General features: G+C 42.6%; 1 protein-coding gene across 1 annotated transcript; it reads left to right on the top strand.

The window, feature by feature from the left end:
• Window positions 1-110: 110 nt before the first annotated feature.
• Window positions 111-26,501, top strand: CAND1 (cullin associated and neddylation dissociated 1). Its single transcript, XM_075274403.1, has 15 exons — window positions 111-443; window positions 11,749-11,892; window positions 13,387-13,541; window positions 16,307-16,430; window positions 16,993-17,249; window positions 17,330-17,435; window positions 18,151-18,296; window positions 18,869-19,161; window positions 20,359-20,500; window positions 20,907-22,400; window positions 23,642-23,737; window positions 24,279-24,448; window positions 24,529-24,693; window positions 24,797-24,904; window positions 25,846-26,501. Exons 1-15 carry the CDS (start codon window positions 376-378, stop codon window positions 26,068-26,070), a joined length of 3,693 nt encoding a protein of 1,230 aa, XP_075130504.1. The 5' UTR covers window positions 111-375; the 3' UTR covers window positions 26,071-26,501.
• The last annotated feature ends 263 nt before the right edge of the window (window positions 26,502-26,764 follow it).

Genomic DNA, 26,764 nt, shown 5'->3' with positions numbered 1-26,764 from the left:
GGCGCCGGAGGCCGTAAACTCGCTGACACGTTTGTGACACGTTGAGCCCGCCCCATGTGGAGAGCTCCGCCCCAGCTGCGGGGCTGAGTGAGCCGGAAGGTTGGCCGTGTCTTCTTTCCTCCCTCCCCGGAGGCCTCGCTGTTATCAGCCGGCTAGGTCTAGGCTTTGTGGGAGCGGATCTGGGCGGGGACAGACGGGGACGCTCACGTACACGGGGCAGGCGGCCTGCGAATACAGCATCGTGGACGCGCCCGTCCCTCTTCTCGACTGCTGCCGCTGCAACGAGCCTTGTCTGCGGCTGGACCGGGGGTATTCCAGATACGGGGCCCCGGTAGGGGAGTATTTACCAGCGTCGTCACCGGAGGTAGCGGCAACATGGCGAGCGCCTCGTACCACATCTCCAACCTGCTGGAGAAAATGACGTCCAGCGACAAGGACTTCAGGTGAGGGCCGCGCCGTGCGGACTCCTGTCACCTGCAGGCCGGGGGCGGCGGGAGAAGCAGCACCCGGGGCTCAGGACGGGGGTGCGGCCTGTCACTGCCAGGCGCTCATACTAGGCCGCGGCTCGGGGCAGCGTGTACTGAGCGCCGTGTCACTGGGCCCAGTGTCATAGGCCTGGCCGCTGCTACTGCTGGTGAATGGGCAGGCGGCTGCCAGACCCGTGCTTAGCGCTCAGCTCTCCCCCTGGATGTCTATGTGACCTCGCAGGCTTGTGTACTGGGCCCCTGCATAGGTAGCAGCTAGCACATATCAGACTGCAGGGTTTGTGCTCAGGAGCCTGTTAGCTTATACAATCCCCCTACACTCAGCTGTCACATCCTCTGTGGTGCCCACTGCTCATAGTGCTGCAGTGATGGCGGCCCTACTGTCTGCTGCAGCCAAGCACTGCCTGAGGGGCCAAGTGGAATCATCTCAGCATGATCCTAACCTGCCCTGGTGACAATCCTGTGCCATATAAGGTGACAAGGGTGCCTTAGGAAATGACACAGGTGAGGTGCATGAAGCATACAGCAGCACCAATGAGGGGTGGCAGGATGCTTAGTGCCCAGTCTTTGGATGCCAAGAGGTGACATTTCAGGTGTAGACTGGATGCTGTAGAAATCAGATTGTTAGAAATTCTCATGTCTATTGCCATACTCATGTTCAGCTGACAGAACTGTCAATGCCTCTGTTAAAGGGATTCTATCACTAGAATCCCTTTAACTAAGTACACGTTGGAAAAGCCCTGAGAGGTTATTCTTCTCCTACCTATCTTTTTCTGATCCGCGCCACCGTTCCTGAGGAATTTCTTCCTCCTTCCATATATAAATGAATTGTGACAGCACAGGGGGCGTTCCCATTTGCTCATACAGCACAGCGGGCACCCCCTGTGCTGTCCAAAAACTCTCCAGTGACGCTGTATTCTGTTTTCCCTATGCAAATGAGCAGAAAATTACCCATGTCCCTGGGGTAGTTTTTTTTTTTTGCACGGATGCAAAATTCTGTATGTCCGACTTTTTGTCCGTGCCAAAAACAGTTTCCAGGCGGAGAGGCTGCATACAGATATCGGTGGTTTACTTTAAAAACCCATTCAAAAGAAACTTAGTCAGCAAGCTGTCCGCTATAAGGTTTCTCCAGGAAATAGGGTCCTGAGTGGACAGCAGGCGCAAGTGTGAACACCCCCTAAGTATGATGTGATGGGGTGAGCTTAGTTACATGAGAAGAGCTAACAGTGGGCAGGGTAGCTTAGACAGGGTGGGGGTGTAACCCAGTGAGAAAGGAGGAGTTTTATTTTTTTTTACTCGGAAAACCCCCTTTAGTGTCCATTCACACAAAGGAAAATGGTGAGGAATTTGGTGCTGAATTAAAGCGCTGAGAAACAAACAAAACAGTAATTAATTATATATAATGTATAGGAAGCTCTTCTACCGTCTGCTCAATCCAGTCCTGGCTTTGGCCCAATAAAAACCACAACAGAATAAACTGCGTTAACTCAACGTGGGGCCTCAGCCTAAGGGCTCGTTCACATGGGGGGCGGATTTTGGCACCGAGAGTGAAGCGGGGAGCCGTGTAATATAATTATATTTTTTATATGTAGATTGGGAGCTCCATATAGGGCTTACAATGTACATTTTTCCCTATCAGTATGTCTTTGGATTATGGGAGGAAATCCATGCAAACACGGGGAGAACATACAAACTCATTGCAGATGTTGTCTCTGGCAGGATTTGAACCCAGGACTCCAGTGCTGCAAGGCTGTAGTGCTAATCACTGAGCCACCGTGTTGCCCCATTAACATTCCTTTTGTAGCCATTGGCTTTGGCTCCAAAAAAACACAACAAAAACTGCAACAAAAAAACCCCCCCTGCAATGTGGGGCCTTAGCCTAAATGTAGAGTCCTATAAATACAAGGGGCCCCCACCCAGTGTGACAACAAATTCATAAAGTGCTTCTGTATTTAGTGTAACTTGTACATTGTGCTGCCAAGAGTATACGGCCCTTAAAAATGGCTAGATAATGCCACATGCCCAGCCGCATATATATTTAGCTATGTATGGCCATGAGAACGGACTGCTATAACTCTTTTTGTAGCTATGACCAACATCCCACTCTCAGCTGGTACAATCTCTCAGGAAATATTCTTGCTATATTGCAACTTCAGTATATCATTGAGTTGCTATTATATATCAGGGCTTACAGTAGATATATAGAAGCACTGAATAGCCATACACTTAAAACGTATAGTGCCTCCTAGTGATAGCCCCGCTGACAACAGTAGTATCACCTGGAGGCACTATACTATACTTGCATGGCTATTCAGTGCTTATCTAATCATTTTTAACAGCATAAAGGGAGTCTGTCAGCAGGTATCAAACTAATGACAGTACCTGATATGCCGGCTTCTACATTTTCCAAAGATGCCTTTCTTATTCCGCATTGCAGCACCATTTTCATGAAAATCAGAGTATAATCTTTGTAAAAACTAGCTGGAAAGGGCTTTGGGGGTGTTTTTTTGGACAGCAAAGACCTGGCTGCAGCCAATCTAGATAACCACCCCTTACTGCTACCCACCCCTCTCCCCATAGCTTAGTGACATGTCACACTTTTTCTGTAGCTATGGTCGGTTATCTAGAGCAAAGAGCAATGCTCTGGCAGGAGGGGACATTCCCCTAGTTATTTTCACTTAATTTGAATAAGAATGAGACATGAGAAAATGAAGCTGCAATGCAGAATAAGAAAGGCATCTTTGGAAAGTGTAGAAGCAGCTCTACAAGGCACTGTCATTAGTTTGATACTGATCTTCATACTACAGATACAGATTCCCTTTAACTTCCCAGTTTTTCAGATTTACCCACTAAGGTTACCCTTATGTTGTGTGACTGGCTGCGGCCATACACCTGGTTTTTCCTTGCCAAGTTCAGATGCAGACAGCAGTTAAGTGACAGTCGCATGTGCCCGCTATTTATTGGGCTGCACTTGGGCTGTTGCTGTTACTTTAATGGTACAGCTGTATCCTGGCAATTGAAGCATAGTGGATACAGCACAGATGCACTATGTATAGGGTCTTTACTAGAGATGAGCGAACAGTGTTCTATCGAACACATGTTCGATCGGATATCAGGGTGTTCGCCATGTTCGAATCGAATCGAACACCGCGTGGTAAAGTGCGCCAAAATTCGATTCCCCTCCCACCTTCCCTGGCGCCTTTTTTGCACCAATAACAGCGCAGGGGAGGTGGGACAGGAACTACGACACCAGGGGCATTGAAAAAAATTGGAAAAAGTCATTGGCTGCCGAAATCAGGTGACCTCCATTTTAGACGAATAGTGGATTTCAAATCCGGGTCATATGAGAATGTGAACTTTGTGACTATGAGACAGGGATAGCTGTACAGGCAGGGATAGCTAGGGATAACCTTTATTTAGGTAGGAATGTTATTAAAAATAACTGTTTGAGGCTCTATCGGGTGTGTAATTGTGATTTTTGTGAGAGAAACTTTTTCCCATAGGGATGCATTGGCCAGCGCTGATTGGCCAGAGTACGGAACTCGACCAATCAGCGCTGGCTCTGCTGGAGGAGGCGGAGTCTAAGATCGCTCCACACCAGTCTCCATTCAGGTCCGACCTTAGACTCCGCCTCCTCCAGCAGAGCCAGCGCTGATTGGCCGAATTCCGTACTCTGGCCAATCAGCACTGGCTAATGCATTGTATTGGCGTGATGAAGCAGTGCTGAATGTGTGTGCTTAGCACACACATTCAGCTCTACTTCATCGGGCTAATAGAATGCATTGGCCAATCAGCGCTGGCCAATGCATTCTATTAGCTTGATGAAGCAGAGTGTGCACAAGGGTTCAAGCGCACCCTCGGCTCTGATGTAGCAGAGCCGAGGGTGCACTTGAACCCTTGTGCACCCTCGGCTCTGCTACATCAGAGCCGAGGGTGCGCTTGAACCCTTGTGCAGCCTCGGCTCTGCTACATCAGAGCCGAGGGTGCGCTTGAACCCTTGTGCACCCTCGGCTCTGCTACATCAGAGCCGAGGGTGCGCTTGAACCCTTGTGCACACTCTGCTTCATCAAGCTAATAGAATGCATTGGCCAGCGCTGATTGGCCAATGCATTCTATTAGCCCGATGAAGTAGAGCTGAATGTGTGTGCTAAGCACACACATTCAGCACTGCTTCATCACGCCAATACAATGCATTAGCCAGTGCTGATTGGCCAGAGTACGGAATTCGGCCAATCAGCGCTGGCTCTGCTGGAGGAGGCGGAGTCTAAGGTCGGACCTGAATGGAGACTGGTGTGGAGCGATCTTAGACTCCGCCTCCTCCAGCAGAACCAGCGCTAATTGGTCGAGTTCCGTACTCTGGCCAATCAGCGCTGGCCAATGCATTCTATTAGCCCGATGAAGTAGAGCTGAATGTGTGTGCTTAGCACACACATTCAGCTCTACTTCATCGGGCTAATAGAATGCATTGGCCAATCAGCGCTGGCCAATGCATTCTATTAGCGTGAACTGAGTTTGCACAGGGGTTCTAGTGCACCCTCGGCTCTGCTACATCAGATTGCTACATCTGATGTAGCAGTGCCGAGTGTGCATCAGATGTGTAGTTGAGCAAAACTGACTCAGCACTGCTAAGTCTCTGCATTCGCATAGGAATGCATTGGCCAGCCTTCGGCCAATCAGCGCTGGCTCTGCCGGAGGAGGCGGAGTCTAAGGTCGGACCTGAATGGAGACTGGTGTGGAGCGATCTTAGACTCCGCCTCCTCCAGCAGAGCCAGCGCTGATTGGTCGAGTTCCGTACTCTGGCCAATCAGCACTGGCCAATGCATTTCTATGGGGAAAAGTTAGCTTGCGAAAATCGCAAACTGACAGGGATTTCCATGAAATAAAGTGACTTTTATGCCCCCAGACATGCTTTCCCTGCTGTCCCAGTGTCATTCCAGGGTGTTGGTATCATTTCCTGGGGTGTCATAGTGGACTTGGTGACCCTCCAGACACGAATTTGGGTTTCCCCCTTAACGAGTTTATGTTCCCCATAGACTATAATGGGGTTCGAAACCCATTCGAACACTCGAACAGTGAGCGGCTGTTCGAATCGAATTTCGAACCTCGAACATTTTAGTGTTCGCTCATCTCTAGTCTTTACATGTTCATGTTCTTGCAGGCAATTTTTAAAATGGATTGAAAACTAAAGGAGGTGTAACACCTGTCACTTAAACTTCCTCTCTCCTTATTATCCAAAAACTAGATGCAAAGCCTTGAACATGTAAATGTAACCTAAGGGCACCCTAAACTGTGTGGCTGTCACAAGAAATAGGTCTTTTGAATAGATTTCTATTAGAAAACTACAGCAGCTTGCAAAGCCATATGTGTTTTTGTTTTTTTCACCACATTGTGGCCATGTCCCAGGTGCCTGACATGTCTTTCCTTGCCTTTAGTGCAGGGGTCAGCAACCTTCGGCACTCCAGCTGTTGTGAAACTACAACTCCTAGCATACACGTTGTAGTAGTAGCTTCACAGCAGCTGGAGTGCCGAAGGTTGCTGACCCCTGCCCTATTGGATCGAGAGGATAAATAAGGATTGACAGGTCAAAAGGAAGCCTGTTCAGCCTTACTCTGTGCTGCTTGGATAGCAATGTCTTTCCTTTTCAAGATAATGGGGGGGCATATTGTGCTTGTCTTAATATAGTGAGTATAGGGAGTCCTGGTGGCAGATGTGCTCGAATTAATCTCTCCAGTATCTCAACAATTCTGGTGCCGCGTGGCATAGATTTTAGGTATATTTCATGCTAGTTTTCTGGCATGAGCTGTATAAATCTGTTGGGCTGAAAGATCCTTGCCCTACTATGTCCATTTTCCAACCTGCTCAGTCTTTGATCAAAATGGCCAAAGTGATGCATCACTTTCCACAGAAAACTCTTATGTGCCAAAAATGTACAAAGGTTGGCACTTGCTGTCACTGGTGTGCAAGTTGAGATTTGCATATTGATATGCATCCGATCCCAATTCCAACTGATTTAATTTCTGGGAATAATACAGAAAAAAAAAATCTTTTTGTTATATTCTGATCTTTCAAATGACACCAAAAGCATTGCACTATGTGAGAGATCCCTGCTTTAGAGGGGGTCTACACCTGCACTTCAGTGAGAAAAAAAGGCAAAGAACACAAAAGGAGCAGAAGTCAATTCCAAGGAGACACAATCTGTTAATAAAGTATATTACAGTATTGATTAATGTCACATGGCGCGACTTTTGTCCTTCATTCTGAACGTAGCGGTGGTCGGTCAGTGCTCTGACCATTTCATCCATTTCAATGGGAGGGCTGGAGGTAGCGGGGTGCTTTACTTTGGCTATCTTCTGCGCTTGCATGGAAATGAATGGAGTGGTGTGTGGTGCCAGGTCCTCCTTTGTATAGTTATCTCTTGCACCTGTACATTGATAGTATATTTAGCTACCTTAGGGAGATCCACTCGAAAGAGATCCTGTAATAGTTCTTTCTAGGATGGAGCAATCTGAGCTAAACTATGTGCAATGTGCTCCTCGGTATGGGGGGCTTCAAACAAGTTTTGAACTCCTTTTGTGTTAGGTGTCTGAGGTTTCATAGGCAACTGGTCCAGACAATATTGCTTGCCACCATTGTGTCTTGTGACCTTCTCGACAGCCACCACCATGTGAAGGGATCAGTGATCCTGTGGGTTCCAGTTTCTGTAGTATCTTCTGTATAACACTCTGAGGGTATGTCACAAAACCATCTGACATTACGTAAACACACTGGTGACCCAGTTGTTTTGCACCATGTAGACTCCCTATTCAATACTGTACACCACCGTCATGATGGGAAGTCACAAATAATGATTGGCCACCACCTACCTCAGCATTCCAACATGGAGGCATTCCAGCTTGTTCAAAGCTCCATATACTGAGGGCCACCTGGTTTTGTTCACATTGCTTCATCCTAGCGAAATGCCTATTCCAACAACACTGTCGTAATTGGATCCTTTGTTGGGAGGGTTATTGAACAAGAGGAAGATCTTGCTGGAATGCTCGGACCATCCCAAAACATGCTCCTGATTCACACTTGGCAAAATCAAGCAGCCATTCTACTACCAAATTATAGCATTGTGCTCACCACTCTTAAGCACTATAAAGTTGTGGTTTAATAATGATTTTGGTGCTGACAGACTCCCTTTAACCTGTTTTCTGGAGAATTATCAGGGGTCACATGACTGGTGCTCAGTTTGTGTATGATATCCATAGGGTATCAGTCTAAAACATAACTTTTAAGCATCACCCTTCAAATGTATGTCCATATTTCAATCCAACAACAAATTGCCATAAAAATTGGACATCCTCAAGCATCCGTCTTTGGACTTCTACAAACCATAACAACACTGGACAGGTTTTACCAAGATCCTCATGGAGCTGCGAGAGACTGCTGGATTCCAATGGCAGATCCAAAAGTTTCCTTTTTTTTTTTTTTTTTTTTTTTTTAATTTATTTTGGGTAGTGGTCACTAAATCTTTGAGGAGCTCTTCACCAGTGTGGATAAAGCAAGGGAGAAAGGCATTAGTATCTGTTAAGCAGACATAGCCCCATAGTTGACTATTGAGCCCTTTGGGATCTGATGTCTTCTTCTTTGCACACGGTGCCCTGTTGAGTCGCGGAATAGGTGACAAAACGCGTAGGTTCGGTGCTATAGTGAGCAGTTAGGGTGAATAAACTCAACTGAAGGAGTACCATCGTAAGGACAGAAGTTTGGCTGTGCAAGGGCCGGTCTGCAGTCTAGGTGTGGCCACATGTAAGAAGGAATCTAGCACTACCAGACTCTTGTAGCTTTGTGACTATCCTGAGAAGACCTGTTCGTTTTGTTATGGCTTGTGGGGGTTCAAAAGCAGATGCTTGAGGTTCATGTATTTTTATCATAATTTGTTCTTATGGATTGAAATATGGATATATACTTTTAATCACCTTTAAAAAGGTTTGCTTTAGACTGAAACCCTATGCTAATGTTGTTCTAAGGGGTATTGGATCCCATGAGTGGCATGTACTGTGGACTGTTGGCTTTTTTGGACTTGATATTTTGTCCTCTACACAACTTAAGTCATGAAAACTGGGATACCTATTTGATAACCTGTCCTATAGAAAATGTTCAGTCTGCATGAAGGCTGATTCATCAGCAGACTGATATATATCAGTATGTGAAAAGATGCCATGTAACCTGTCTATTGAAATATGAGACTGCCAATGGCAGTGTGAGACAGGATGGCATGGATAGAAGGTAATGGGAATGATCAATGTCAGCAAGTTCATACAGATTTATTGCGCTGAGCCCCACTTGATGCTGCGCAGTGTTTCATACACTTGGAGCATGTACAAGTCCTGAGTTACTTTCTGCACTACTCCTTGCTGGATATAGACTGACTAAATCTGACATACAGTACATCAACTTGACACAACCCTGCCCATTTTCTTACCTTCTTTACAATAGTATAGTAAGTGGTAATACATGTTGCATGTTTTTGAGCAGACAAAGGTTGTGAAATCCAATTCCATATGAAATTAGAATTGTCCGAGTGCAGGGCTTTATAAATTTAACACACTTTCAGAAGAGAACCTATGAGATCCAAGGGATGATAGAGTTCTGTCTTTATTTTAGTGATTAGTGGGTGTCTTAGCCCCAGGCCCTTTTAAAGTGCTCCCCTTTGGCTGAGTTCACACTGAGTTTTTTGGTCAGGAATTTGATCAGGAAACTGACTCAAATTTCTCCTCCTGTATGGTGAGGCGTTTATTGGAGGAGGAATTTGAGTCGCTTTCATGACCAAAAAACTCTGTGTGAACTCAGCCTTTAAGAGTTATTTGACCTCTGTTTCAGAAGCAGAGCTGTTGGCTACCACTGAGCACATTGGCTCATATAGTAAAGGTTTGCCCTACTCTATTGCTTCTGCACAAAGTTCTGGCTATCGCATATTGTTAGTCTTTCCAGGTTTTGTGATCTGACAGATGGAGCTCTGATTTTATGTAGGAAAAGCTGCCTTGTGCTGTGTCTACATGCATCTGATATTTCAGGTTTTAGATAAAATGCTAAATGCCCTTTTCTATCATTCCCTATGGTGCATGGCTATGGAAATCTATGTAGATGTATGCAGCACTCTCCATAGCTTAGAGTGTAGAAGCGGGCCTTGCTCAGTGAAGCATGCAATACTCCTGTCATGGGACGGGCCCTGAGCTGTGAACACAGAGGTGAAGGATGATCTCAAGTTTTCAGACCGGCCCAAGAGCCCATAGATGTATTTGCTCCTGGAAGATGGTGTTGCATACACATAGTTAACTATTTTCTGGAATTAACTTGGACAGAGACTGTTCTGTTCAGAGATTCCTCCTGTATATGGTATAAACTGGCCCACATAAATGTGTTTTTAGCATGACTTCTGAGAAATGTGTGTAGAACTACAACCTGCATGTACGACGTCATGGCTGGTTACTTCATTATAAATGGCATCATTGGGATAACGAAGAGACCCTCCCCAGCCACCCAAAAGAGGCTTCCCAATAAATTCCACCCCTGTGCAAACCTTTTGCGCCTCTTTAAATGGTCATTTGCCCCTTTTAGCAGAGTTGGTTGTGCACTGAAATGTGATGTCAGAACTGGCATCCTGGACTAGTAGTAAGTGCTGTGCAGCAGGTTGTCTGTCCCTGTAGTGGGAGCAATAAGGTGGGAGGAACAAGGACAGCGTCTGCAACGTCCGGCACCATGCTACCATCCATGCTTCACACTCCGTACACATGGACAGGTAGTTAGCTGCTTCTAGTGGAAGCAGTACTTGCTTATGATTGGTCACTTTTCGGCTCTGTAGGAGAACTTCTGTGCCATCAATGGAAAGGTGTATTATTGAAAAACTAATATAGTAAATGTAGATAAATGGTATAGAATGTAAATATGTACAAAAGTATAAGATTAGATAAGATAATCCTTTATAGTCTCACTATGGGGAAATTCAGTGTGTTACAGCAGCATGGATAATACAGTAATATATTACAAGAACACAAGCTCATAGCAGATAGAAAAGATACTAGGAGTCATACCTACGAAAAAGAAAAGAGACTCGGGATCATTTAGTTCTCTGTGCGGAGTGATCTTCGCTTAGCCTGATGTTGATTATACAGCCTGACCGCGGTTGGGAGGAAGGATCTCCATTAGCATATGATGGCTGACCTGACGATACTTCTTTCATCTAGTGTTGGGAGATTTACTTTTGAGATCTATTTAAAGCGGATCTACCATTACAATCGGTGGCTTGTTGTGGAGGCAGCTCTGTTAGTCCAAATGGTACAAAGTACCATTGGGTGATAGAGCATAATTGTCTGTTCATATTACATTTGTTTTATTAATATGAAGAGGGTGGATGTGAACAGGGCCTAACTAATAAGACTCTGCTGTACATGCAGGGAGTGCTACCTTCACCTCCTGCAGCCATGTATACATGCAGTTACAGTGGCCATTAGTCACTGGGGAGAGAATTAGGAGAAGGCAGGTGGAGTACCCCCTTAAGAACCTCATCTTGTAGCTTTGCTTTTCTCTGCCTGTAGACGCTTTGTACATTTTCAGAGCCATCTCAGTCTTACTAAATTGTATCTGCAGAGATGCAATACATACTTGACAGGTTGATGTGTTTCTGTGAAACAGCTTAAAGAGGTGAGGTGACTTGTTTGGCACTCTGCCCTTGGCATAGTACTTACGGGCTGTGTAGCCAACGGGAAATGGCTCCTAAGTGACAGAAAACATCAGAAAGAGCCTGCCTGCTCGTAAAGCATCTAAGGAAAAGTGATCTAAAAATATACAGTATTTGGGAGATGTAGTACATCTAAGGGCTCGTTCATATCTGCGCCCGGCACTCCATTCTGCAGGTTTCAGTTTCCTGCACAAAACAGGGAACTTGAATAGGTTTGAAAAGTGTCCGGCCGTGAGCGCCGGTGAGCGTTTTATGCTCTCCACGGCGAAACAGTTTTTTTTTAAACCGGACACAGTCGGACATGCAGTACTGTGACCAGTTTTTTTTTTTTTTTTTTAATATATATACACTGTCTCGCCACGGAAAGCATAAAACGCTCACCGGTGCTCACGGCCGGACTCTGCATGACCGGTTTCCGTGTTCTGCATGCAGAAGACGGAAACCTGATAACGGAGATCGAACGCTGGTGTGAACCCAGCGTAATATCTTTACATCCTCTTCCTAATTTTTTGTTTTTCTTCTCCCTCTTTTCCTTTATAGATTTATGGCAACTAATGACTTAATGACGGAGCTGCAGAAGGACTCCATTAAACTGGACGATGATAGTGAGCGGAAAGTTGTAAAGATGATTTTAAAACTTTTGGAAGATAAGAATGGTGAAGTCCAAAATCTAGCTGTGAAATGGTAAGTTATGTCTATCAATGTGAAACTAGGCCATCAGCCCTATATGCCCTTATAAAGCAACTGAGTTCTAAAGAAGCCTTCATCCATAGCTTATAACTAAGACTACATTCACATTTGTGTCGGCTTGGCATCGCGATGTCTGTCTGTAGAAAAATAAGTCTTGATTTTTCATCTGCCACTCTGTTTATAAATTATAGTTAGTTAATGTGGTCCGTCGGCTTCTGTATGTACCTTATTTTTCGGACTATAAGACGCACTTTTTTTCCCCAAAATTTTTGGGGAAAAGAAGGGTGCGTCTTATAGTCTGAAGGTGGCGCCTGGCATCCGCTGTAATAGAGAGGCGGAAGCCGGCAAGTGATAGACGCCATTACAGGTGCCGGGGCCTGAGACATCGCTGCGCTTCTATTCCCTGCATGATGCCAGCAGCTGCAGGAGTGATGCTATTCCGCTCCTCCGTGCCCCCGCCGCTGGCTTCATGAAGGGCAGAGGATCGTAGCGATGTCTCAGGCCCCGGCGTCTATCCCTCACCGGCATCCGCCTCTCTAGTACAGCGGATGCCGGGTCAGTATCCGTGGCCCCTTCTACCCCGGGGCCGGTCCCCACCGGCCCCGTACCTGTAAAGTTGCAGGCCGGCTCCTGCGCGGCGATATCGCAGGAGCCGACCTGTTCGGGTGACAGCCGGGAGCCTAATGAGGCTCCCAGGCCTGTCACGGCTATATTAGTATTACGGCTGGTCTCTATGACCAGCCGTAATACTAATAGACAGAATGTCCCATAGACGGCAATACAGTTGTATTGCCGTCTATGGGACTTGCGATCAAGTGACCGCAGGTTCAAGCCCCGAGGGGGGGGGGGGGGGGGGAATAAAATAGTGTAAAAAAAAAAAAAAAAAAGCTTTAAAAATATGAAATAAATAAAAGTTCTAAATCGCCTCCTGTTTTTTTTTTTTTTCAATACAAGGTGATCTAAGCGATATCCCCCAAAATGGTATAACTAAAAAGTACAGCTGGCCCCGCAAAAAAAACGCCCTATACATCCCCGTACAGCTGCAGGGTCACCTGTCAATGTGGCCTTGCAGCTGTTGCAAAACTACAACTCCCATATATTAAATATTTTACCATTTTTTGCTTCAAAATTTTTTTTCCCTATTTTCTTCCTCTAAAACCTAGGTGCGTCTTATAGTCCGAAAAATACGGTAACTATTTTAGTGGTGGTCTTGCCAGTTCTTGTAGTCCTCTGGTGGACCAGAACAAAGGACAGCTGACATTAGTGCGAACCTAGTAATAAATAATCCTTTTATTGTGAAGTGGGAGCTGGTAACTTTTTTTTCTTCCTAATTTCACAACCTTGACTAGGACCAGCTTTGGGAGCAGATTCTTCATCATCCTAGCTCTTGGATTTCTTCAATCTGTTTATTTTTTATGTTGTGTGATTTTTACCATTCCTTTTAGAGAGAAGAGCTAATAATGTGCTAAATTTTTGTTCTTGTTATAGCCTTGGTCCTCTAGTAAGTAAAGTAAAAGAATATCAAGTTGAGACCATTGTGGACACTCTCTGCACTAATATGTTGTCTGACAAGGAGCAGCTACGCGATATATCTAGTATTGGACTGAAAACTGTCATTGGAGAGCTTCCCCCAGCTTCTAGTGGTAAGTTAGTGATTTCCTTGGATAATGGTATTGTTTGTATTATATGGTCTGCTAGAATAGGAAAGAGACTACAAGAGTGCCTGAGTTATCAGAAACACACAATTCATCTAATTTTTTTTTTTTTTTTTTGTGCAGCCTCCTGAGAGAGTATGTGACAGACTAAGCACTCTAACTCTAAGCACTCTAACTAAACTGTAGTCACAGATCACGGCTCTTTGCCAAGCTAGAAAGCAGCCAAGGAGAGAGACCTGAGAAAAAAAAAATGGCAGGCAATCTAGTATTTTCTTTATCAGTTCCACAGTTTTCACTATCGTGAACTAATGTATGTACCATAACAAGCCACGGACCTGTTACCATCGCATGACTCTGGCGTCTTTATCAACTTAAGGCCGGGGCCCCATGGGATAAAAACGCCGTGGGAAAATCTGCAGCATTTTACAGTACAGGTAAAGTGGATGGGATTCTAGTGAATCTTATTCGCACCTTGCGGTAAAAAACGCTGTGCAGACATGCCTCGATTTCCACAACTGTTGCAGTTTTTGAAATCGCAGCATGTCAATTATACCTACAGAAATGTAAGCGGTTTCCCTATAGGTATAATTGCAACAGAAAGTCCATGGAGAAAAATTCAGCGAACTTTCTGTTTAAAGCGCTGTGGGAAGAACCGCAATGCATTCCCATTGTTTATTGCTGTGGGATGTCCCGTGGGGCCTTAGCCTAAAAAAGCCACAATTTCCAACTGAGTGATGGCAAACAGATATTGAAAACAGTCAGGAATTGATATTGCAAAGCAATAACATCTATGTGCTTGAACTAGGGCTGGGCATTAATTGATCAATTAATTCAACATCGTAAAAATTTCAGAATGGTAAAAGTGAAGTTAGCCCTGCTCCAGTGTCTGGTATAGTCATGCAGGTTTTTCTAGCTCCTGTTGCAAGCTATAATAAGCAGGTTCTTCACTCTAGTCAAAATTTTGGTGGTAGGACAAGGAAGCTACATCAAATATATTCACCTCCTTGTCCCCGTGCCAGGTTAATGAACGATTTTAAATTTTTAAGTAAAAACAATCAAATTGAGATGAAAACTGAGAATTCCTCAGATAAATTAGAAAAATCGAATTTTATTTCTAGTCAAAATCGCCCCCCAGCTCAAACTAAAGTTACCACATATATGTTGTGTTTGATTTTAAGTTTTATGGACAATTCTCAATTTTAAAGGGGTTGTCTCATGAAATTCATCCTATCTTTACTGCTAGTTTATGTGGATTTAAGGCTTTTCCTAAATACATTGCTTTATCAAAACTGCTTTATTTGGCCGCTATCTTAATTTATTCACTTCATTGTTGACACTGCGTTTCTATGGCCACTGGGCTTATCTGCTCAGTTCCCAAGTGACTTAGCTGCCTGCTCTCAGGGGGGGGGGAGGGAGGGTCTGAGTGCTGGGAGCAGCTCTGAGCTGTGTATGTCTGACAAGCAACGGAGCTCCTCAGATAGGGGAGGTGAGAGCTCCGGGATTACTGTGCTGTTTTCTTCAGCTTTTCCACTTATCAGCTGGTTTAATTGAATTTGGCTGGTAAGGGCTGAGATAGGGAGTCTGTTACCTCTGTATGTAATGCAAGCTGACTTAAATCCAGCTCTGCTACATCAGCTTCATACTGTAGTAATGCATTTACAACCAATCCCTCATTACTGACTGCAAACATAGATAGCAGAGGAAGTGAAACCCCGCCCACCAATGTGCCGAGAAATCCAGGAAGTGAAGAGAGCCTGCAGGTTGCAGAACAAGAGTTATAGGAATACCCCTTTAATCCTTATTTTCATGTTTTTGCTTAAGAGGACTTGCCACAAAGTACAAAATACTGAATTATACATAATTTGATTCTCGCTGTGCCCCGATCAGCTTGGCGTTTCTATTTTTCACATCTTTCTACCCATTCAAAAGATATAGTTCCCTGGAGGATTATATGTAAAATAGCTCTTAATCACCAAGTGGGTGGTAACCTTTTATTTTTCTCTTAGAAAATGGGTGGTTAAGAGCTATTTTACTTTTAATCTTCCAAGGTGCCATATCTTTTGAATGCGTAGACAGATTTGAAAAATAAAAATGCCGAGCTGATCAGGGGCACAGCGAGAATTAAATGATGCATGGCATGAAGTATTCTGTACTTGGTGACAAATCCTTTTCAAAGGAACTAAAGTTCAGTGATTTGGCTTTGGGAGAAGGAGTTAAATATATTTGATGCCGGCTTTCTTATCCTACCACGCAACTACTGACTACAGTGAAGACTCTTGTCTTTTATAGTTTGCAGCAGGATAGACAAAGCCTACATAGAATATAATAGACTCAAGGGCAGATCTAACAGCGAATTCACAATTCTTTGAAATAGAAAATTTAATTGAATTAATATTGATTTCACAGCCCTACTCTTAGATATCGCCTAAAATCGTACAACTTAAACATTTATTCAGTGGCACCTAAATAAGACCTACAATCAGTCTTAAAGTATGATACATAATACAGACATATTTCTGCAGGTCTAACAATCACAATCCAGCTATAAAAACTGATGGTTTAACGTTCACTGTTATGCCAGTAACCAAGTACATGTTATAATCTGATTGAGTAATGCCTGGTTTCACATGTATCTGTCCTGCAAAAATTCTGTTTAATCCATTTTTGCTAAATTTGTATTTAATTTTATTTATTCTATGACAATATATCAGACAAAGTTCAAGTGTCTGTGTTTTTTTTTTTTTTTCCAATAGGATCTGCTCTGGCTGCAAATGTTTGCAAAAAAATTACTGGACGTCTCACAAGTGCTATTGCAAAGCAGGAGGATGTATCTGTCCAGCTGGAGGCCTTGGACATCATGGCTGATATGCTTAGCAGGTAACCTTTTGCATTAGACTGTGGTTTGGTTGGATTAAATCAGTGGACACCTGTTTAAAGGGATTATCCCAAAAATATTATTTAGCCATAAAATAGAAGATAAATTGCTGATTGAGTTACTTTTACCACTGACACTCCCACTGATCCTGAAGATGGAGGGTGTTTTTCTCATTGTGAATATAGCGGTGGTGGTTAAAGGCAAATAATTCCCCCCCTCCCAATTGGGCTCATCTCACCGCTGCTCTATTCTCTTCTATGGGAGTGCCGAAGATGGCTGTAGTACAGCACTTGTCTATCTGTGGCATTCTCACTGAAGTGAATGGAATGGGGGTATGCCTGCGTAACCCACTCCTGCCCATTATTCCCCTACCTCAGAGGTCAGACCCCATGAATCACAAATGTATTCTCTATACTATGAGTAAGAAAAGAAATATATTTTTTGACATAACTCCTTTAATTTTATTTGGTAAGCAGTTGGCATCCTGTATTTCAACATTGACATACATTGGTTATGAAGGCAGTTTCTGCATAAATTGGTTGATATTTTTGTTGCTTTCTTCAGACAGGGTGGGCTGCTTGTTAATTTCCATCCTTCAATTTTGAGCTGTTTGCTTCCACAATTAACAAGCCCAAGACTGGCTGTAAGGAAAAGAACTATCATTGCACTTGGACACCTGGTTATGAGTTGCGGGAACATTGTATTCATTGATCTCATTGAGCACCTTTTGACTGAGCTTTCTAAAAATGATTCAATGTCTACCACTAGGACCTATATCCAGTGCATTGCTGCTATCAGTAGGCAAGCAGGTCATAGGATTGGTAAGTCAAAGCACGTAACATTGGCACAATCTGCAGTTCTTTTACTATATCAATATCTAAACATAATTTTCCCATTGTAGGTGAATATTTGGAGAAAATAATTCCTCTTGTGGTTAAATTCTGTAATGTTGATGATGATGAGCTGAGAGAATACTGCATTCAGGCTTTCGAATCATTTGTTAGACGGTAAGTTTTAATGTATTTTCTGGTTGCTCTTTTGACCACGTATCAGTGTTTTGTATTCTTTTTGTGGAGGAGCCAGAACCTGCTAAAATCTCCCTCAGATGCCTCCTATTTTATTTATTTATTTATTTTTCTTTTAAAACTACATGACTCATGCTTGACCAGTACAGTACATTACAGTTTCTGCTGTATCCTCGATGAAAGAAGCAGAGATATGATTTAGGTTGCACATTTTTCATTCTGTTTCTCACAGAGCTTGTCCTGCGTAGACAGCAGTATTACATTACTATAACTGGGTAAACCTTGTGAAATAGACTCCAGGCAATGAGGGAGAAGCAATTGGAGAAACACTAGAAAAGAAATCCTGTGTCCAACCTAAATGTTATGCTTAGTTGCGTATTGCATTTACATTGATGGCACGATCCCTTTAATGGAGGTGTTCTTAGAATACCAGATACTGTTATGCCTTGTGCAGGGCCTGCAGTGACTGGGATACTCTGCATTAGGAGTAGTTTATCAGTTTTGTCTGGAGTTTCTTTGTAAATAAATTGGCACATCTGTTCAGATTCTCGGTCCTCAGTGCCTTGCATTGTATATGTTATGGCTCATATCAGGCATATAAAATGTCCTTCTTTTTCATTATTTTCTAATGGGGTATTTACAAAAGAGCCTGCACTACTGAAAGCACAATGACATACAGCCTTAATCTTTCTTACAGATGCCCCAAGGAAGTATATCCACATGTATCCACTATTATAAATATCTGTCTTAAATACTTGACTTATGATCCCAATTACAACTATGATGATGAAGACGAAGATGAAAATGCGATGGATGCTGATGGTGCAGACGATGATGATCAAGGTATTGTGCTCTGTCTTAAACAATTGTTGAAAAGGCAGTACTGTATGTAAATGGGATTGAATTCTGGTAATAGTTTGTTCAAGGGGCTAAATACAACCCTAGTCAATATGGGGCTCTACATTCTGCTTGTTCTAACCTACCAAAGCTATCCTTTTATTACAAGCTGCTGTTGGGGGAACCTAGGGGAGGAGCTGATGGCTCTTGTGATCTGCAATATAAAGGGCTTAATGATCAGACAACCCCTTTTAAAATGGATATTTACTGGAAATAATTTTTGCTATATAAGCCGTGTTTATATTTAAAAAAAAAAAAAAGGGACTGGATTGAATAAAGTTTGTGTTGGACCATCACTGTAGTCAGGACACTGCTGACTATTCTTGTTTCTATTGATTATCTAATCATTAAAATAGTATTATTAAATATTAATGCAGTTACAAAGTATCAATGAAGTCACGCCACATTTCATGCATTTTTTTTATGAGTAAATTTGGTTTTGTATTTGACATTAGAACAATTATTGTAAATCTTATTCAGAAAAAGTGTAAAGTGATAATGTTGCTCTGTGACTGTAGGTAGCGATGATGAGTACAGTGATGATGATGATATGAGCTGGAAGGTGCGACGTGCAGCTGCTAAGTGCTTGGATGCCGTGGTCAGCACACGCCATGAGATGCTGCCAGAATTCTACAAGACAGTCTCTCCGGCATTGATAGCCAGGTTCAAAGAACGTGAAGAGAATGTTAAGGCTGATGTGTTTCATGCATATCTATCACTCCTGAAACAGACCAGGCCTGTACAAAGCTGGCTTTGTGACCCAGATGCAATGGAGCAGGGAGAGACTCCATTGACAATGCTGCAGAGCCAGGTTGGTGTCTTTATCTGCTACTTATTTTCTGTAATACAGGGCTTTTGTATATAACTGAAATTAAATTAAATAGTTCTATAAAGAAGTTGTCTCTCCAGAAAACACTTGTATCTTACCGTTCTCAAAAGCTGTGCCGGCTTTCATTAATGAAAATACGTTAGTCTTATTACATCCAGAGATGGATGGTTTTAAAGGGGCGCATTTCTGTTGTGTTAATTCTTATCTTTTCAAACTGTTGCCAAGAAGCCAGAAATCTTGTGCCTCGTTCTCCATTCCTGCTACAGATTCTTACTCACTTGACTTCGCTGTAACTCCAAAGACAAGCTGGAGGACTTACTCACGAGTTGGTGCATCAAAGGCCATAGGCAGTAGTTTAAAACTATGAATGTTGGTGCAACAGGAATTCGGTCACTTGTCACTTGAAAAATTATGCATAACTTAAATTTTTTTTTCTTCCTTCTATATGTTTGTTCATTTGGACTTAAAAATCCAATGGGCAGACCTACTCAATGATTGATGGCAATATGTCTAGTGCAGGGGTACTCAACTTTTATTAAAGGTCCGTTGACCGGGGTTCACCATTAAGTAAAGGTCTGAGTATTTACTGTATTTTTCAGACAAAAAGATGTCTGAATATCAGATGCACAAGAAAACATATTTCCTAATGTGCCATTATACCGTGCGGGGGGCACTAAGGAGCATTGCATGGTGTTGTGTGGTTTTTAATTTATTTTTTTTTTGGGGGGGAGGGGGGGAGTTTAAACTTTTCTTTTGCAATCTTACAAAGTATAACTTATAGGTAGCATTTTTATTTCTGTAAGTACCAGTCTCTCCATCATTTGGGCCCACCAGGGGACTCAAACAATGGAGAGCTATACTGCAGTTTTAGCGGTTACACACGGACAGCGGCCGATCCTATTGACTATAATTGGATCCACTGAGTGTCCATCAGATGTCTGCAGCTTCAGAACTGAAACTGTCGGAGGGAACACTGTCACAGATGTGAACCCATCTTAGTTGTGATCAAGCTGATATTTAAGCCTGTAAGTGCAGATATGAAACTAGCCTTACAATTATGTCAATGTCATTTGTCCTACTGAGCTTAAATGAAAATTAATTTAGGCAGTATTTCACCATTACTGGCTGTATGAGCTTTTGGTCTTATATAAATTGGCTATAATTCCTTTGTGTCTGTAGGTACCCAATATTGTAAAAGCACTGCATAAACAGATGAAGGAGAAGAGTGTGAAGACAAGGCAGTGTTGTTTTAATATGCTGACAGAATTGGTCAATGTGCTGCCTGGGGCTTTGACACAACATATTCCTGTTCTTGTACCAGGTAAGTGACAATTTCCGATATGTACTAGCGCGGCCTAGTAACCTTAAGGGTACTTCCATATGGACTAATAGTTTGCATCAGATTTTGCTGCAAATATGTAGCAGAATCCACAATGAATCTGCAACACAAGCTATGTGTGTGTCCTGCAGATTTTTTTTAATAATTGTGGAGGGTTTGCTGCAAAGTTTACCCTAGACATGGTTGAAAATGTCTCCTAGTCAATTTTCACTGAATGTTTTTGCAGTGTGTGGATGAGATTTACTGATCACCTCAATAGTGGTGTTATAGTAATATTCTATGTATTGTCTGCTTGCAAATCCAGATATAAAAAACCTTCAGTCGATCTCTGTGGAATGAGTGTTTTTCTAAGGATCATAATTTTTTTTTTTTTTTCTTTTTGTTGCAGGAATTATCTTTTCATTAAATGACAAGTCAAGTTCTTCTAACCTGAAGATAGATGCTCTGTCATGTTTATATGTAATCCTTTGCAATCATTCTCCTCAAGTCTTCCACCCACATGTTCAGGCTTTGGTGGCACCTGTAGTGATCTGTGTTGGAGATCCGTTTTACAAAATCACATCTGAAGCCCTCTTAGTTACTCAGCAGCTTGTGAAAGTCATTAGACCACTGGATCAGCCTTCTTCCTTCGATGCAACCCCATACATAAAAGATCTGTTTACATGTACAATCAAGAGGTTGAAGGCAGCAGATATTGATCAAGAAGTAAAGGAACGTGCAATCTCCTGCATGGGTCAAATCATATGTAGTCTCGGTGATAATTTAGGAAGTGATCTCCCTAGTACACTTCAAATTTTCCTTGAGAGACTGAAGAATGAGATCACCCGTTTGACTACTGTGAAAGCTCTAACATTAATAGCCGGATCGCCATTGAAGATAGATCTGAGACCAATCTTGGGAGAAGGAGTGCCCATCCTTGCCTCATTTCTTCGGAAGAACCAGAGAGCACTTAAACTTGGCACTCTTTCTGCCCTAGATATCTTGATAAAAAATTATAGTGACAGCCTGACTGCAGCAATGATTGACGCAGTGCTGGATGAGCTTCCACCTCTTATTAGTGAAAGTGACATGCATGTATCTCAGATGGCAATAAGCTTTCTGACAACATTAGCTAAAGTTTACCCATCCTCTCTGTCAAAGATTAGTGGATCTATCCTTAATGAACTCATTGGGCTTGTGAGGTCCCCTTTACTTCAAGGAGGTGCTCTTAGTGCAATGTTAGAGTTTTTCCAAGCCTTAGTCGTGACATCAACTGTGAGTTTGGGCTATATGGATTTGCTGCGGATGCTAACAGGCCCAGTATATGCCCAGAGTACCGCTCTCACCCACAAGCAGTCCTACTATTCTATTGCCAAATGCGTAGCGGCACTTACCCGGGCATGTCCAAAGGAAGGACCAGCTGTCGTTGGTCAGTTCATTCAAGACGTAAAGAACTCTAGGTCTACAGATTCAATTCGTCTGTTGGCTTTGCTTTCTTTAGGTGAAGTTGGACATCACATTGATCTCAGTGGACAGCTAGAGTTAAAATCTGTTATACTAGAAGCATTTTCCTCACCTAGCGAAGAAGTAAAATCTGCAGCATCTTATGCACTTGGAAGTATCAGTGTAGGCAACCTACCAGAGTATCTGCCATTTGTCTTACAAGAGATAACTAGTCAGCCCAAAAGGCAATACCTTCTACTTCATTCCTTAAAGGAAATAATAAGCTCTGCATCAGTAGTGGGCCTTAAGCCATATGTAGAAAACATCTGGGCTTTACTACTTAAACACTCTGAATGTGCTGAGGAAGGAACCAGGAATGTTGTTGCCGAGTGCTTGGGCAAGCTGACATTGATCGATCCAGAGACTCTCTTACCACGACTCAAAGGATACTTGGCTGCAGGTATGTGTATAACTTATCACTATATAAGGGATATTGATTCAGAATCAATCATGTTAATATATTTATTGGTTTGTTGTGAGTGGTCAAATATGGGTTTAGCTGCATTATTTACCTGCATAGCCAGTGGATAGGAGTTCTTGTGTGAAGGTGACGCAGTGTAAAATCGCTACTGCCATGTCTATATTCTCTGGATCACTGGGGGATGGCATAACCTAGAAAGATATGGGAATACCCCTTTAAAACTCCCTATAGTAAGTTATTACATTGTGATTATCAGAATTGGTAATCCCTTATCCTCAGTTGTACTTTTCAGTAAGGCTCAAATGATTTGCACTGGATATGGCCATACGCACAATCTGTCCTTTGTATTTTTAAAGCATAAGGATATAAAAAAGTAACCAGAATTTGTTTTTCATGTAAGCCTACGGCCACACACTGACTTTGCCTGAGTCTCTAGTCGCATGACCAAAGATCACTGTCGCCCTGCAACTCTTACAGTCATGTTAGTGAATGGAGTCATATTGCGACCCTTAAGGGTCTCAATATAATGCTGTTCGCTGACATGAGTGAGGGATACATGACAATGTTTTGGTCGCGTGACGTGTAGCACCCAAACCTATGTAATTATGCCTTAATGCATGTTGTGTTTTATTGAGCTTAAAGAGGACCTTTCACCATATCTGGGCACATGCAGTTTTATATACTGCCAGAAAGCTGACAGTGCGCTGAATTCAGCGCACTGTCGGCTTTCCCGATCCGTGCCCGGTGTAAAGCGCTATCGGTCCCGGTACCGTAGCGCTTTACAGTCAGAAGGGCGTTTCTGACCATTAGCCAGAGACGTCCTTCTGCCTCGCGGCGCCAATCGCGCTGTGCTGTGGAGCGGGGAGGAACGCCCCCTCCCCTCCTGATAATGCTAGTCTACGGACAAGCTGTGTGAGCAGAGGGAGGGGGCGTTCCTCCCCGCTCCACAGCACAGCGCGATTGGCGCCGCGAGGCAGAAGGACGTCTCTGGCTAATGGTCAGAAACGCCCTTCTGACCATAGAAGAGCTACGGTACCGGGCCGTAAGCTCTTCACACCGGGCACAGATCGGGAAAGCCGACAGTGCGCTGAATTCAGCGCACTGTCAGCTTTCTGGCAGTATATAGAACTGCATGTGCCCGGATATGGTGAAAGGTCCTCTTTAAGTTTGTCATTAGCAGATTTCTAATTTATATATTTATTTTTTCTGACACTTTTTAGGTTCTTCATATGCACGAAGCTCTGTAGTAACAGCTGTTAAGTTCACAATTTCTGATCATCCTCAGCCCATTGATCCACTACTGAAAAATTGTATTGGTAAGCTTAACCTACTGATAACCGTAATATCTGTATAGTTCAGAGTGTTCATGTGATTAGGTATTTCCATTTACTGCAATTGTAATATGTATCTGTTTTGCCCGCAGTTTCATGAAATTGCAGTTATAGTATTTTCCACGTCAGTTCTGGTATTTAAGCGTAGTCTTGCCCTTCATACACTCCTTCCTATATTGATCACAATAACATACACGTTTAAAGGTTGTTGTTTTTTTTAGGACTATGACATTGATGGCCTAACGTTAGGATAGACCTCAATTTTAGATAAGTAAAATCCAACATCTGCTGATCAGCTCTTTGGAGAGCTCACAGTGTTTTAGTGAGCTCCACTTGCTCTTCCCATACCAGTGACTTCAAAAGACAAATTCTTCAGTGAAAAACTGCAAGAAAAGGACAAGCTCCATTTTTTTATTTATTTTTTTTAATAAAGTTGCTGTGCTCTTTCCCATAGCCTTGAACAGGCAAGTGTTTTATTTTGAGGAAAATTGATCCTGTTAAATTTTTTTTTCTTTCTCCATAACAGGTGACTTCTTGAAGACGTTGGAGGATCCGGACTTAAACGTGAGACGAGTAGCCCTAGTGACCTTTAATTCGGCTGCACACAACAAGCCATCATTAATTCGAGATTTACTTGATTCTGTGCTTCCTCATCTTTATAATGAAACAAAAGTCAGAAAAGAACTGATAAGAGAGGTTGGTAAAGGATGTCTTGAGTTTTCTGCAATTGGTTTCCAGTCTGTGTTTTCAGTGCATTTCACATATATTTATTTCAGGTGGAAATGGGTCCTTTCAAACACACTGTCGATGATGGGCTAGACATCCGGAAAGCAGCCTTTGAGTGTATGTACACTCTTCTTGACAGCTGTCTGGATAGACTAGACATCTTTGAATTCTTAAACCACGTGGAAGATGGCTTAAAGGATCATTATGACATTAAGGTAACGTTACTACAGCTAGTATCTCCCCTGTACATTAATTATTCTAAAAAGCACTATTAAAATATTCTAATGGTTTTTTTTTGTTTTTTTTTCTCTTGTATAGATGCTGACATTTTTAATGTTGGTGCGATTGTCTACCTTATGTCCAAGTGCTGTATTGCAGAGGTTGGATAGATTGGTAGAGCCATTGCGTGCCACCTGTACCACTAAGGTATGTTAATGTCCCTGTACATTCACTTATACTGTATTATAGGACAGGTTTTGTTTTCCTTACTAGTTCTGCTGTTTGAAATGGTATTATTAAAACCTGTGGTACTTTCCTTGGTAATAAATTCCATACACCTAAAAATTGTTCCTTTGACAGAGCGGGACCTAAGCTGTAGAATTTTTTTGGCTGTATCTTATCTCTCATGAGAGAAGAAAGGATTGGGAATATTTTAATATAGCACCCCTTCCCTTTGTGTATGGGCAATTAAATTGAGTTCTTTGCTGTTCCGTTTACATTTAAAAAATATATATATACACATGCCTGCCTGCAATTTTATATGCTGCATAGATAGATAGATAGTATACCTCTTGCTGCAGGCTTCTATGCATAGAAAGAACATGACAAAATTTGATGTCTTTACATAATCTGATATGGTTGGGATGTGTGTTTATATGGATCCCCTATAGAGAGCATTTCTAGGTTGTTATGTTATATACTGTTGTGAACTGTAAGTAAAGCAGTAACCACTTAAAGGGGTATTCTCATCTCCACCTTTATGGATGTGTAACCTACATCTAGCAAGTGTGTATGGCATGTTCTGTGGATATAGCCCTAAATTCTGCGATGGGAGTACCCTTTTAAAGCTGACAGAGGGGTAACAGCAAACGTGGACCGGCCCCCTCGAAGGAACAGGCAAAAAAACCAGCGCTCGCCCAGGTTTCGAGCCATTCCGGCTCTTAAGTGCATAAAAGTAACCTCCACAATGGGTGATGTGTACCTGTGATGTGTAGTAAGAGGGGTACACACTCTTCTTTGGAAGCTTACATTACTGTCCTTTTTATATGGGCCATAAAGGTGTGGCTTGTAACTTATTCCATCACTACACAGGGACATTATCTTATGTTAAACAACTTCCCTAAATCTTGAATTTTGTTAATCTGCAGGTAAAGGCAAACTCTGTTAAACAAGAATTTGAGAAGCAAGATGAACTAAAGCGCTCAGCAATGAGAGCTGTGGCAGCACTTTTAACCATTCCCGAAGCAGAAAAGAGTCCTTTAATGAGTGAATTCCAATCTCAGATCAGTTCCAATCCCGAACTTGCTGCAATATTTGAAAGTATTCAGAAAGATACTTCATCCGCCAACCTGGAATCAATGGACACAACTTAAATATTCCTACTCGAGTGGGACCATAACATTGAACCATATAATGCACTGAAATTGACAGGTTCTAGAAAAGGCTAAAGATTGAAATCTTGCGTATCAAGCTTCACAATGTCCACATTCTTTAAGGAGGGGGTTTGGCTTAATTCCATTCTTGCTTTTTGTAGCCTTTATTCCAATAATGTTTCCGTAATAAAAGGTTATTGGTTCAGCCATTTTAAAGATGGTTATAAGTTAGAATATATTATGTATGGAAATGCCTTCCAGCATCCATTTTCCCCTGTGTTCTTTAGGATTAAAACTGATAAAATGGACCATGAACATTTTTATTCCATATTTTTCGTCTCTGGTTGCAGAGCTGAACACATTAGCTTTTTGTATTACTTTTGTTCCTTTCTTCTGCTACATAAAAGGCTTCTCCTGGCTTGCAGATCAAAGTCTTTGTAATGTTTATTACATCAGACCTGACCGAGAAGTAAAGATTCCCTTTTAAATTTGTGGTGGTAGAACTCTATCCCTAATCTGCACTTAGTTTGCATGACTGGGTTCACACATACAGTATATAATGTCTGTAAGATAGCATGCATTTCTACAGAAACTGCATTTTGTTCCACATGCGGTTTCAATGTTACGGAATTGAGAAGCATTTAAGTGTACAATAATTAATATATTGTCCTGGCGTCTTTGCAGAACACTTCAG

Source organism: Leptodactylus fuscus, chromosome 5, assembly GCF_031893055.1.
Source record: "Leptodactylus fuscus isolate aLepFus1 chromosome 5, aLepFus1.hap2, whole genome shotgun sequence".
Classification (NCBI taxonomy): domain Eukaryota; kingdom Metazoa; phylum Chordata; class Amphibia; order Anura; family Leptodactylidae; genus Leptodactylus; species Leptodactylus fuscus.
The sequence above is the reverse complement of the archived record's forward strand: the minus strand, read 5'-3'. Positions and strand labels throughout refer to the sequence as shown.